This window comes from Dromiciops gliroides, chromosome 1, assembly GCF_019393635.1.
Source record: "Dromiciops gliroides isolate mDroGli1 chromosome 1, mDroGli1.pri, whole genome shotgun sequence".
Lineage (NCBI taxonomy): Eukaryota > Metazoa > Chordata > Mammalia > Microbiotheria > Microbiotheriidae > Dromiciops > Dromiciops gliroides.
Window position 1 is genome coordinate 403,415,186 of NC_057861.1, and position 15,173 is coordinate 403,430,358.

Below are 15,173 nucleotides of genomic sequence, written 5' to 3' on the forward strand. Positions count from 1 at the left end.
TTTTAATTTTGAGGAGAGCTGGACCCATTAAAATTAAGCCAGGAAGAATCTAGTAACAAGGGTGAAATTGGAAATACATGAGAGGGGATGGTTATTGGAGCAAGGTACTGGAGGAGACGGAAACAAAAGGGCTTAAGCCTTAAATAGTATTAGCTTGAGCAGAAGTAGAGATAGCTCTTCTTCTGAGATAGGAGAAAAGTAGAAGAGTAAATTATGATGCTGAGAAAGGATTGAAAGAAGAAGAGGATGAGGGAGCTCCCTTTCAGAGGCAGATAGTTGTTATGAGAGAAGAAGATGAAGGGATGGGGTTGAAGGGCATAAGGAGAAAGAAAAAGTTAAAATAAGAGCTAATATTATAAAGAGTATCTTAAGATTTATAAAGCACTTTACCATGACAATAATTATTATAGTAACTAACTTTAGCACTTTATGATTTATAAAGTACTTAACAACAAAAATAATAACTTTATATAGTGCTTTAAGGTTTGTAAAGTGCTTTACAGCTATTATCTCATTTTATCCTTACAACCCTGGGAGGTAGGTGCTATTATTATCACCATTTTGCAGATGAGGAAATTGAGACAGATGGAGGTTAAGTGACTTGCCCAGGATCACGGAAAGTAATATAATAATATTATATCAAGCATATAATATAAAAATGTATAAAACACAATATAATAATCTGAGGAGGGACTTGAATTCAGGTTTTCTTGATTAGAGGTCCAGAATTCTATCTACTGTATCATATAGCTGGCCCACATGTTATCTCATTTGCTATTTACAATACTCTTTGAATTTGATGTTCTTATTCATTCATTCATTCATTCATTTATTCATTCACTCATTTATTCATTTATCTATTTATCTATTTATTTGGTACTTTTATTTTTTATTCTCCCCACCCCCCTTTTTAAGCAGAGAATAAAACTGAAGCTCAGAAAACTTAAGTAGTATTCCCAAGGCCATACAGTTTCTGAGGCAGGATTCAAACCCAGGTCTTTCCTGACCCCAAGTCCCTCACCTCATACAGTATACCATGATGCCTCATGGAAGTATCATTACAGAGAATCAATCAGTTCAACAGCTGGTAAAGGCTTGGCTGAAGCTATGATCCCAGAGACCTATTCACAGAAGGTTAACATTCCTATTATTAGTGTCCTTACCTGAGTCTTGTCAGGACCTATATCCAGGCCTTGCACGAATTTGACCAAAAAATTCTTTACTGCACTCCAAGGATAAATGCTGTTTGATTCATCACATACAACCACAACATCAATGAAGGATGGGCAGGCTAGAACAAGAAAGGAAGAGAGAATTAGATTTGGGGAACAGAAGTTTGCAGAACTGGAGCAAGTCTTAGAGTCCACAAAGAGATTACACTTAAAAAAGGAAGACAGATTTTTAAATAAATTTCACTATTCCCTCCCTCGAATTTAATTCATCATCCACATTCATTGTGCTTGAATACCTTACCTTGAACTGCAGGCGAAAAGCTGCTGAGGAGCTTGAAAGTGGGACTGACATCAGAACAGATTCCAGTAGCATAATATTGATTTCCACACTGCTGGGCCCACAGGGGTCCACATGTCTTCAAAGGAAAGAGAAATATATAGATGTTAAAAGCACTGAAAAACATTTCACTTCTCTCTCTTCACACAAAAATTACTTCTATTCATTTAAGAGATGCCACAGGCCCAGGAATCAAGCAACTAGAACATTAAAAATCACCAATGCAACAAAGCAGACATTTCAACTCAGTGAGAAGGGGTTAAAGAAAAGGTGTGTGAAGAAGGAAGCAACTGAAGATTCACTCCACCTCCTGACAGACTTTCCATCATCATGAGAAAAGGCTAGAAGGTTGGGGTTCTCAGCCTGGGCACTGACTTGATTTAGGGATACCAGATAGGCCCAGGAACAGAAACTTTTCATCTCTTGCTCTACCTGGTTTCAACTGCACAGAACAAGAAGCCCCTCCCAGGATAAGCTTATCACTTTCAAATTCACCACCATGCTAACTACAAGTGCAGTAGAGCACTCTACTGTACCAGGCTGACCTAGACCCTATCAGCTTATTGACTATCAAACTTCCTACAAATGAGTCCTTCTATTATTTCCATTTGTAGGCCCCTATATTTATTGTTTGGTCTCTGCTACCTTATGTAGAATAACAATACTTTGTTTTCACAATCTCTTCAGGTCTGCCCCAAATCACTACTCTCTCTTATTTCTTCACTCTTATTTTATTTACTGCAATTAATTCCCACATACTTCTTTCCCTTGACCCAGCTCCTAATCCCATTCTCTGTGAAATCTTTGGATTCCGAGCATACTTGACTAAGTCATGATAAAAATCCCAAAATGTATATGCCTCAACTCAGGGAAAGCCTAACTTATGTAGTTATGTTTGAAAAAGAGAGGCATAATGGAGAGAGAGTCATACCTCTGACCTGGCTATATGACCCTGGGAATTCTCAGAACCCTAAGGTTATTCTCCAAGATTAAGTTGCAGAACAATTGCTGATCTTCATTGGTTGAAAGATCTTCCTCACTGGGAATTCCCTATTCCAATGAATTAACAGTTTGGACCCCCCTTCCACTCCCCACCCTCAATTAAGAAAATATGCTTTAAAAGGGAAAATAAACAAAGTCAAAAAAAATCCACAAGAGAGCTATTTAGCCTAATGTAAAGGTATAGATTGACACCATTCAATAAAAATTGACAAAAAGATTTGGGATTCTTATAAACAGTGAGATGAGAGAAAGTAGAATCATTGGAACCAGTCTTCCTGTTGGTAGCCAAAGGATGACCAATGAAAGAGAAGAGGAAACAGCTGTCTTAACATTTCATGCTCCATGTACGAGACACACTTTTCCTCTTTACAACTGGTTTACTTGTCCAAGTACATTGGGAAAGCAAGCATTCATTTTCAAAACCTTTAAATGGCCTCTAAAATTGCTAATGATGCTTCTTCCTATATTCCATATAAATTGCTCGAGTTCTTCAGAATTCTCTAATCAAAAAAAGAGATTCTTTAGTGGATTAAATATATAAAAATTGTTTGACAATAGATATTCTTTCTTCTTAGAAGAAATGAGAAATAGCATTAAAGAGCTGAAATTGGAAGATGTGAATTGAGAAAATAAAAAACATTACCCTTACTTTAATAGTGGAACTTAAAAGTCAAGTCTACAAATCTAATGACTAGCAGGTTTTTTTTCACATAAATCTTTGAAGATAATGATTTCACAAGTATTTAAGGAAATGGTTTCTGCACTGGTTCTTTTTTTCTTTTATTTTTTGCACTCATTCTTTAACATGGTATATTATTTGCTCCCTATTTTTGTAGTTACTCAAATCAACCCTCACGTCCTTTGTTCCTTACCAGGAACTACAAATTATAAACACAAATCTGAGAGGCAAAACTTTAGTATAGCAGAATTAAAGTGGAATTAAAATACTTTCAATCCTAATACATAAATATTTTTGAACACATTCATTCCTAAAACAACAGTAAAGGTAATGAAGAATCCAAAATATCAGAAGCCACGAAAATAATACCGCCAGGTATTAACAAACAGAGGTATCATCACATTGACCAAGTTGATATTTTATGCCTTGACTTGTAATACAAAATGCTATCCACCTACAAATAGAGAAATATTAAACTCAGAGTACAGATTGAATCATTTTCTTTCTTTCTTTCCTTTTCTTCCTTTTTTAAAGAACATAGCAAATGTGGAAATATCTTTTGCATAAATGCATATGTATAACAGACATTCTATTTCTTGCCTTCTCAATGAGTGGGGAAAGGAATGGAGGGAGGGAGAGAATATGGAATGGAAAATAAATTTTTTAAAAAATATGTATATTTTAGAGCTTAACTCAATGGTAATTGGGAAGTAGTACCAAATTTTTATGTTTGGCATCATCCAACATATAGCTATGATCAAAGCTATAACTTGAGCTTGAGTCATAAAACATACTCATCTGAATAAATGTAAAATACTCTCAGATAATGTTACTGGTTACACAGCTGGTAGGTATCAATTACACGTGAAGCTAAGTAAATTCCAAATAAAATTTTGTAGAAAGTGAATTGTCAGGGCTAAGTAACAGTATTTGTTACTTGGGTGTCAAAGGAAGGAAATAAGCTTTATCAAGTGCCTACTATGTCCAAGGCATGGTGCTAAGCACTTTACAAATATCGTCTCATTTGATCTTTACAACTGTAATGATTGGAATAACGACACCTACTGGAGACTTACTATAGGAAAGCTCCACCATGAGAATGCCTCAGAGGGCAAGGCCATGCGGCTTTTCCTTGGCGTCAGGAAGTAATGTTTGCGCATGGGTACTGTCCACCAAGGCTACTAGCCAATCAACTTGAGGAGCCTCCCATTTTCTGGGAGGGGACAGGAAGGAGGAAGGAGGGCCTGTGCAGAGAGCTCTCTCTCTTTTTTGGTTCCTGACTTGATGGTGGTGGTGACAGCAGAAGATTTCACAGGAAATTTGAGGGAAAGATAGGAATGCCAGGCTTTTGGAATTCTGTTCTCAACCTTTCTCTTTCTATCTTTCAATAAACCCTTAAAAACCTAAACTCGTTTTATCAGTGTTTTTAGTCAGTTTCCCCAAAAACTGGGGGAACAGATTAGAAACCACATTTAGAATCTTAAATTACACACAACAATCCTGTGAGGTAGGTACTGTTACTATCCTCATATTACAGTTGATGAAACATAGGCAAAGTCACACAGCTAGTAAAGAGTCTAAAACCAGATTACAACTTGGGTCTCTCTGACCCCTGGCAAAGCACTCCATCCTCTGGACTACCTAGCTGCCTTAAGATAATGTCAAGAGTTTGATGCCACCTCACTTCAATCTTAGAGTCAGAGAATGTTAGAACTGGAAGGGATCTTTGAAATCATTTGATCTGACTTGCTATTTTTACAGATGAAGAAGCTGAGATGCTGGAAGATTAATAAAAGTCTTTCTCCAGGTCACACAGAGGTAAGAGTACATCCTAAGATTCCTCGCTGTAGCACAGTGGTGTTTTTTTCCTACTATACCATGCCTCCTCCCTTCTTTCCTTAAGAACAGAGTTTTAAATTTTTTTATCTACTAAGGTTAACAAAACCAACCAAAGATCACTAATTAAAAACTAATGAAATGCACTTGTGTCATAGCAAGTGTTACAGAATATCATTTGAACAGAGGAAGATATACTCAGTAATTTTAAACCAAAATATTTGAACTTGGATAGTAACAGAGATGAATATTCCACTTTAGAAATGAAAGGGCTGCCAAAGCTTCAAATGAAAACAATACTCTGGAAAACAGAGAATTTGATTTACAGACCCGTAATCCTCATGAGCTGACCTCATTTTTGCATGCAGATCTGTTACTCAAGTTAGTTTAATTTCCATGTTATTTTCCCTAGTTATCACTACTGTGATTTCTCTATAGTCTTTTCTATAAAGCATTAAATATATAATACTGTAGGTATTTAAGTAGAGCTACATCAATATTTGGTTGCTATATTGAGTAAGAAGTATTTATTTCCAACATATTCTCAAGATTGAAAAAAGCAACCTTCAGGACTAACTCCTACTATTCACTTATCTTTCTTGGACATGCAGACAAGATACAGAAATAATATGATGCTAATTACTAAAAAACCTTTAAAATTAATAGTGTTAAAATTCTAACCAGTCCAAACATTTTAGGGACAAAATGAACTATACTCCAAATCTAAATTGTGCCTTTACATAGATGTTCACATAAACTTTTAATGATTTCTACATCTTCCATTAAGTTACAGCAACCTGCCAGTTCAGGTAGTAAATCCTGTGCAAGTTCTCTTCTCTGAATGGGGCAACATCTGAAGGGAAACAACCTGACTGGCAACACCAATGAAGAGAGCCTTACTATAGTGTTAGAAAGACTCTTTGCCTCTTCAACAATGTGTTTTAAGCAATGCCTGGTATCCAAAGGAGTATAGTAACATCAACAGCTTTTGTGTCCACCTTGACCACACTCCTCTTTTTCCTGTTTGATAATGGATTTCTCTCTCAAATACTCTCATTTCTCTGGGGTATCTTTCTCTCTCTCTCCATCTCTTTTGTTTTCTATTTCCCCCTTCTGTCTGCCAGATGCCCCTACATTTACTTCTTTCACTCTTTTCATTTGAACCCTGCATGATTTTAGCTAGGGCTAAGATAACTATTCACCCTTTAGCATTTCTTTAAATCTCTTCCTGTTTTCCCCAAATGTTAGTGATTATATCCTGTAGCCATCATTCAACTTACCATTCTTTTCTCATTTGCTTTTACTCTTCCTTTCAGGGACTCAAAGGATGAAAAGAATCTCTCTATTTTTCCTTTGCTTAGTATTAAGAGTTTGACTGAGTGCATGTCTTCATGCATCACAATTCTAAATAGTTATTGTCTATGGATATGAGACATCCTCTTCTTTCCAATACCCACAAGCACCAGGAAAAGACAGTAAACTTTTTAGGTTGGGAGGGCAGAGGGCCTTTACCAATGAGAAGGCTATTCTTAACCAATGAGTCACGATAGTTTGGATTGGTCAGTATTCCAAATAAAATTTTTTTAAAAGTAGAATAAACACCCTAATCACAGTCATGGACAAAGCCATAAGAAATGCTTTCATCAATCAATGTTAAATTAGGTTATGTCAGAGAACACAAAGTGAAGAATCTTGGAATATACTTTGTGTTGTTGTTGTTGTTGAGTTTTTTGTTTTTTGTTTTTTTTTAATATACTTTCAAAAAGAACAGCACTGACTTCCAAATGTCCTATATGAGCAAGGGCCCCTGTTACCTAAGGTGGTAAAGAGGAGAGGAGAGGATGCTATCATTCGTCAAAAATCCTTGAACCCAATATGTGTATTAAGAGGGAATATTACTTCATTTTTCCTTCTCTCTACACAATTTGGAGTTGGGGAAGTGATCACTTTGTCCAAATGTCCTAAGATGTTATTTAACACTTGAAATACAAATAGCATTGTAAAAATAAAAAAGCAGATCCCTGGTGTTTGAATCCTAGAATTTGATCAATAGAAAAACTGACTAAATCATTCCTTTTAAAAAAGTGGATGAAGAAATAAAAAGTTGAAACTTACCAGAAACCCTCCAGTTTCCAAGTTCCGTGTAAGTGTCAAGCCAAGGCTCATATTTGTTTTTATCTCAGTAACATTTGGAATGCTCGTTACAGCTATTAAAAGGAAAAATTAACAGAGAGAAACATTAAGTTTCTACCAGTTTTGTTAAAGTCATTTAGAATACATATCCAAGACCACTGCCTGACTCCCCGATAGGCTAAAATGGTACTTTGAAATACCTAATCCAGTACCATACATGCAACAGGCTGGTTGCTGGCCAGATCCAAAAATGAACTTAATATCTTCTCTCTGTGTCTCTTCCTCCCTCCCTCTCTCTTCTCTCTCTCCTTCCCCCTCCCTCCCTTCTTCCCTCCTTCTCTCTCTCTCTCCTCTCTTGATACCATCCTAACTCACCCAGTCAATTCAGACCAGAAACATTGGGATCATTTTTGGTCCTTCCTTCTCAGCCAAAGCAAAGTTCTGATGATTATAAGTCATGGGTATTTACAATCCTTCTCATGTCTCTTTTTTCTCCTCATCACTCCTCAACCCAAAGACTCCTGGTTCAGAAAAAACACACACCTTACTAGCTCAACAGTAGCTACCTCTAATTCATTTTAGATGCTATTGCCAAATCCATTTTCCTAAAGTACAGCTTCGATCATATCATTATTCTATTCAGAAAATGTCCATACCTCTTCACTACCCAACACCTAAGTGTGGTGCTACTAAGTTTGGTAGTAAAGCATTCTACAGTTTGGCCCCAACTACTTCTCCAGTCTTATCATTCCTGTTCATGGACACTGCACCCTAAGCAACACTGGACCTTTCCATCTGCTTGTAGCTGAAAGCTTTCCTATATCTTGTCTCCCCTATAGTATGTGAACTCCTTGAAAGCAAGGACTCAATTTTCTATTTATAGCCAAAGTAATCGGTATAATACTTGGCACACTGTAGGCACATCATTTTTTCCCATTCATTTATTGATGTCTGATTCATCTTTGAAGCCCTTTTCCAGATAGTACCATCACATCGCTCAAAAGCTCTTTGCTAAAGAACTAAGTGTGTGTGTGAGGGAGGGGGGGCAGCTAGGTGGCAGAATGGATTAAAGTGCTGGCCCTGGATTCAGGAGGACCTGAGTTCAAATCTGCTACTGACACTTGACACTTGCTAGCTGTGTGACCCTGGGCAAGTCACTTAATCCCCATTGCCCCACCAAAACAAACAAACAAAAAGAACTAAGTGAACATTATGTAAAAATACTAAAACAAGGTAAATAGACAACACTAAAAGATAGGAGATTTCAAGTCAAAAAAGAGTGGAAAAGGTTACTTCCAGTTTATCAAGGGTAATATACACATTTTTCCATTCTATTAATAACTGGTATCTACAAGAGTGGAAAGTTGTAGGTGTTGTTAGTCACAATTGCTTTATAAGAGTGTGTTGCTTTTTTACATTTTAAATGTTATAACATAATAGGGGCTATTATTCACTGTAACTGACCGATATATCAAAATAAAAGTCAAAAGAATAAATAATGCAATATTTATTGTAATAAATCCATTTTGAAAAATGCCAACTCTTGGCTGAATGACTGAAAAGTGGAACAGCGCAGTCAAGATCCAATGCTGTGAGCAACTTTTGATTCTCCTGTGATATTTTAGACCAAACCAATATAAATCAGTCTGTTCATTCTGAACATGCCTCATCTTGCCAATGTGGAAACAAAGCCAACCTATACAACTTGAAACAATGGCTCAAAGCTCAAAAAGTATTTTCACCATCATCAAACACATTTAAAATATCTACTTCATTCACATAGGTATAAACAAGCAGTCAGCACTTGGCTGAATTCCAGGGGAGTGAGTTATAATATTCAATTATAGATCAAACTGTTAGCTGTTCCCTGGTGACCTAAATAATGAAAGCACCATTTAATGGACCAGATCATAAGAAAAAATAGTATCTTTGGCAGGATTGGCACCATAAATCATTACTATGAGTGCCATTTTTAAAAGAAGTGATGAGTTTCCAATCTAATGCAGTTGTTGGGTTGTGCAACAGATAGAATGCTGGACCTGGAGACAGGAAGATTTAAAGTCAAATCCAATCTCAGACGCTGACTAGCTGTGTGACCCTGGGCAAGTTATTTAATCTCAGTCTGCCTCAGTTTTCTCATCTGTTAAATAGAGATAATATTACACTTACTTTTCAGGATTGTTGTGAGGATAAAATTAAATTATTTTTGTAAAGTGTTTTGTAAATTTAAAGTATTAAATAGATGCAATTGTTATTACCTTTTGTCATCCATTACCTTACCTAAACATTCTTAGGCTTGGATTATAGAAGTTCACTCATGTAATATCAATAAAGTCTTAATATTTGACAATACTATAGACAGAAAAGATACATAATGTGTAATTCAAAGTCCATTATGTTTAGTACAAGTATGACAAAGAAAGAGATAGATAGACTCAGAAAAAGACTCGCAGATTTGGAAGTATCCTTCTAGCCTAATGTTTATATCAGGAGTTTTTAACCTTTCTTGTGTGTCTTGGACCCCTCTGACAGTATGGGGAAATCTATGGACCCATTTTTACAATAGTGTTTTTAAGTGCATAAAATATAAAAGATTACAAAGAAAACCAATTATATTGAAATATAGTTGTCAAAATATAGTTTTTAAAAACCTATATAAAGTCACAGATCTCATGTTAATAACCACTGCCTTATATGAACAAATCACACATAGAATCACACCCAAGTGGTTATCCAGGGGTTTTTTTGAAGACTTAGAGAAGGAGAACCCACTTCCTACTGAGGTAGCCCATTCTACCTTTTGAAAGCTCTTCACACAAACAAATCCATTCATTCCATTTGCCTGTTCTAAACTTCCTCTTGACTTGGTACCAATTTTGGCTTCTCCAGACTCAGCATAAGATAGTGCAGAGCCCTAATGGAGACATAGAGACTTAGAGGAGTGAGTGTAGGTGCCCCCAGATCACTACAGATGTAAAGCAGTTAATGTTATCAGGAGTTAATTTGTAGTCAGATGTAATCTGGTACACACTTGTGTGAGAAAATAATGGGATTTGGCAGATACTCAAAGGCCCACCTGGAGATTAATCTAAACTGACTAAATTAAGTAAGAGTGATTGACTTTGCTCATTAGCCTATTCAAGTTAATTAGATTGTAACCACACCTGCCTGGACCTTAAGGAGGTATTGTTCTCAGAAGCTAAGGACTTTGAACTCAACTTGAGACCACCTTCAAGTCCAATCATCTTGAAGCAGTGTGTAAGGACTGCCTCTGCTCCAGACCTATAAAAAGCTTCCACACTCAGTTTGAGAAGCAGTTCATGATTGAAGCAGGCTCATGGCAGAAGACTTGAGGAAGAACCCAATCAGGCTGGAACTCTAGGCTAGATAGGCCTTTTCTTAACTTTCTGAACTCCACGTGAATACCTGGTATGCTTTAATAAATGCTTAATGCCCAAAGACTGGTGCTAAAACTTCTAATTTAAGGCAACCACAATTTAGATTTTAAACAACACACTTGCATATAACTACAAAAAAAAGGTTTGAGCAAAACAGTAGACCATACATCTTTCTCTTAAATCTAATAAATTTAATATCTTGAAATTCAGTTTTGGGAGTTTTTCACACATTTTTATTCCAAACTGAGAAAATAAGGAGATCAATTCATTTGTATTTGCAATTGGGTCTTGTCTCTTTCTGCAGTTTTCTTTTGCCAGTCTGAATTATAACAACTGCACCTTCAGTATTTTCAAGAATCATGGTACTCACTGCAACTTACTTTGTAAATCCAATTTTTCACACATGGTGCTGGGTAAGTTGACAGGACATTTGTATATATCTCCCATTCTGTTTTCTGGGAAACCACTCCATGGTGAGCCAACAAGCAACCTAAAAAATATGATTTTTTTATTTTATTAGGCATAAAATATGAAGTTACTATTCCTAAAGATGAACTGAAAATAAAGGATATATTGAAAAGGCATAGATTTCAGGGCATTAAGTTAATGAATATGGACAATTAAAACTTAATCAGTTCAATTTTCTCTTAGCCTTCTAAAAAGACCCTTGCTGACCAAAGACCATACAACTTTGCTGCCAAAGAGCATTGGGAGTTTTCAATAGAGAATGAAAATAACCAGCCTGGACCACACACGTCATTTTAACCGTATTGCCTTAAAAATATAGAAAGAAGAAAGTCTTAAGAAAAAAATGAGAAATTGTAAACAAAATAGAATTCTACAAAACACAGAGCTTTAAAACAAGAATATTTTATCATTGTAAACCTCATTTTCCTCCATGATGAAGTGAAATATTTTGAGACCATCTTAATTTGATTAAAGGCCACTTGATTAAGACAGGCTAGAATATTCATTAATTGGGGAATAGCTAAAAATTATGGTATGCTAATGTGATGGAATATTATGCAGTAAGAAAATGAAAAATATGAGGAATTCAGAGAAACAAGAGGGCATATGTATGGACAAAAGTAGAATTAAATAAACAGAATTAGTCATATAATGCATTTATATCTTCAACACATATATATGTATTTATATCTATATCTATATCTATCTTCAAAATATATATGTATTTATATCTATATCTATATCTATCTTCAAAACATGTATACAATGTCACTATCAGTGAAAAGATGACTAAAAGGAAGTCAAATTCTGATAAATAAACAAAAAACATAAAGAATCCTAGAAAAGAGATGAAGCATATCTCCTCCCTCACAGCATAGAAATGGGAGATTCGTGGGACAAAATGCATTGTCAAGACAATATTTCTGTAGTTCATGTTTTGGCTTGATTGTTTTCCTTTGATAACTGACATTTCAGTCAGAGAAAAGGAGTGGGAAATGACTATGATGTTAAGGCATAAAGGATCAGTATCTATTAAATCTGCAAAAAATAATCATTTTAAAATAACTGGATAGAGATCATAATAGTTATAACAAATGACAAATGATCTTTAGTTATTGACAGGAAAAAATGTCTAAAAGGTATGATCTGTTAACTTTCAATTACTTGCCAATAGTGGGAATCAGTGTCATGGACTGTCCAAAGGTCATTTATGTGTGGAATATATTTTCGTATTTACAGCTGCAGATGAACATACTGATGGTTCCATAGTTCTTGACTTTGAAAACAATGTTTTAAAATTTATGGAGACTCACATTGTAAAAAAAATCTCTTGAGAATCTCTCTGGACCTTTCTCTGTCTATACAATTTTTTTTGTTCCTCAGAACATGCTGAGAATGGCCAACCTTACCTCTTGTCTGAAATTGTTACCACCTTCTGTTAAATTAGTTGCCTATTTCATATGTTTAGGAATGAAAACATCATAGAATCATGAATTTATTTAGACCTGCAATTGTAGAGATCATCACTGTAATCCAACTCCCTCAATTATTGTTGCTCTAAAAGACCATTTTCTGTTTTAGAGAAAGGGTGATAGACATTCCAGTGCTTTTGCTCCATCCCAGTCCTCTATGATGGGACCTTTAAGGAATTGTATTGAGAATTGGCTTATATCCTAAGATCACAGATTGGAAAGAACTTCAGAGACTATCTAGTCCAACCTACTCACCTTACAAAAGGGAAAACAGAAGCCTAGGAAAGTTAAATGGATATCCAAGGTCACATAGCTAGGAAATAGTAGCTGTGATATTTGAACCCAAGTCCTCCAACTCCAGAGTTGATGCTCTTCCTATTGTGCTTTGCACACCTTATGAATTGATCATTATGATATCAGTGTAATAATGCATAGAATATTGTATTGAGCTAGAATAAGCAGCTCTGGTTTCTAACACTAATAGTATTTATGTTTTCCCACTCCCCACTTTTAAAAGTGCAATAACGTATTTCTTCTCTAAGTATATTCTTGAGTATATTTATTCTCTAAGACCTTTTAAAACAGATGTGAGGCTTGAGAAAGTATGTAAAATACTTTGAAGGGAAGAGACCATAAAAACCTGTTATTATTCTTCAAGGCATCTTTTTCATTCTTTCTAGAAAATGAGGTATCTTTTTAAAAAATTAATTAATTAATTAATTTTAGTTTTCAACATTTGTTTAGATAAGATTTCCAATTTCAAATTTTTCTCCCTCCCTCCCCTCCCTCCTCCCCTCCCCTAGACAGCAGGTAATCCAATATAGGTATATATATATATATATACACACACACACACACACACACACACATACACACATACACATATATATGTATGTATTTATATATGTACACACACATATATATATACACATACATACATGCATTAAACATATTTCTGCATTAGTCATGTTATACGAGAAGAATCAGAGCAAAAAGGAAAAACCTCAAAAAAGAAAAACAACGGCACCAAAAACAAAAGAAATAGTATGGTCCAATCAGCATCTATATTCCACAGTTACTTTTTTTTTCTGGATTTGGAGAGCCTTTTCCATCATGAGTCCTTTGGAACTTTCTTGCACTGTTGGATTGGTGAGAAGAATCTAATCTATCACAGTTGATCAACACATAATGTTGATGATACTGTGTACAATGTTCTTCTTGTTCTGCTCATCTTACTCATCATCATTCATGCAAGCATGAGGTATCTTTTAAAAAATATTTTAAAAAATTGTTTTAATTTCCCCAAGTTAAATATGAAAACAAATTTTCACATCAATTTTTAAAACTTTGCATTCCAAGTTCTCTTCCTCCCTCCCTACCCCTTAAGAACTCAAGCAATTCAACATAAGTTATACATGTACAGTCATGCAAAACATAACAGACAAAAAAAACTTTAGAAAGAGGAACCAACAAAAACAAACAAACAAAAATTATACCTCAATCTGCATTTAGATACCATCAATTCTTTCTCTGTAGATGGACTGCATTTTTCATAAGTCCTTCTAATAGCATCCTGCTCCTCATTTCTTACAACACAATAGTGTTCCATCCTAATCTCTGCTTCAAATTTTTTTCAGTTACTATTGCTAACTGTGTTTCTCTCCATCCTATTCACTCCCCATGATATTTACTCTATTTTCTATCTTCTTTTGTCCTATCCCTCCTCAAAAGTGTTTTGCTTCTGACTGCCCCCTCCCCAAATCTGCCTTCCTTTACCCACCCACCCCCTATCTCCTTCCCCTCCCATTTTCCTACAGGGCAAGATATATTACTATACCCAGTTGAGTGTGTATGTCAATTTGAGATAATTCTGATGAGAGTAAGGCTCACTCACTCCCCCACAACTCCCCCATCTTCCTCTCCACTCCATAAGCTTTTTCTTGCTTCTTTTATGTGAGATACTTTACCACATTCCACCTCTTCCTTTCCCTTTCTCCAAGTGCATTCCTCTAACCCCTTAATTTTATTTTTTTAAAGATATCATGATAGGGTAGTTAGGTGGTGCAACAGCCCTGGACCCAGGAGGACCGAAGCCCAAATCTGGCCTCAGATACCTGACACTCACTAGTTACGCGACCCTAGGCAAGCCACCCAACCCCAACCACCTGTGGAAATTTATTTTGATTTGGGGAGCCTACCTTTAGGCTGAGATTAGAAAACCTTAGGGCCTCAGGGTCTCCCCCCTCCTCCTCAGCTTCCGCTGAGTGAAAAAGCCCTGTGGGCTATACAAGACGCCAGGTCAGACAGCTGGGGAGAAAAAAAAAAGCCCCCAGCTCCCTCTGACCTGAGCGGATCCCGGATAGCCTGTGCTGAGGCACGTGAAACTTGGAGCGCACCCCCCCCCCAACAGCCGCAGATCTGGCTGGCGGATTAGCTTGGTCTGTGGGGGCGAAGGAAGCCCCAAGATTTGAGTGGAGAGAAGAAAAGGTATATATAGATCTGGGAGTTAGAGAAGGGGGGGGCTGAGGAGGGCGGCTGACTAGAGGAAGAAGGAGAAAGGAGACAGACTAGAAAAAGAAGGAGCGAGGACGGACTAGATAGACAAGACTCAGGGGTTCGGACAGACAAGAAGAGGTCAAGGGGACGGATGGAGGAGACGGACTAGAGGAAGCAGAC

At 36.3% G+C, this 15,173-nt stretch overlaps 1 protein-coding gene across 1 annotated transcript in view; it reads right to left on the reverse strand.

Annotated features, from left to right (window-relative positions):
• Positions 1 to 15,173, reverse strand: part of ITGA2 (integrin subunit alpha 2) — a 136,249-nt gene that overhangs the window by 78,934 nt on the left and 42,142 nt on the right. Inside the window, 4 exon segments of the mRNA XM_043979895.1 lie at positions 1,162 to 1,291; positions 1,474 to 1,588; positions 7,142 to 7,233; positions 10,938 to 11,047. Coding sequence (XP_043835830.1) covers positions 1,162 to 1,291; positions 1,474 to 1,588; positions 7,142 to 7,233; positions 10,938 to 11,047 — 447 coding nt within the window.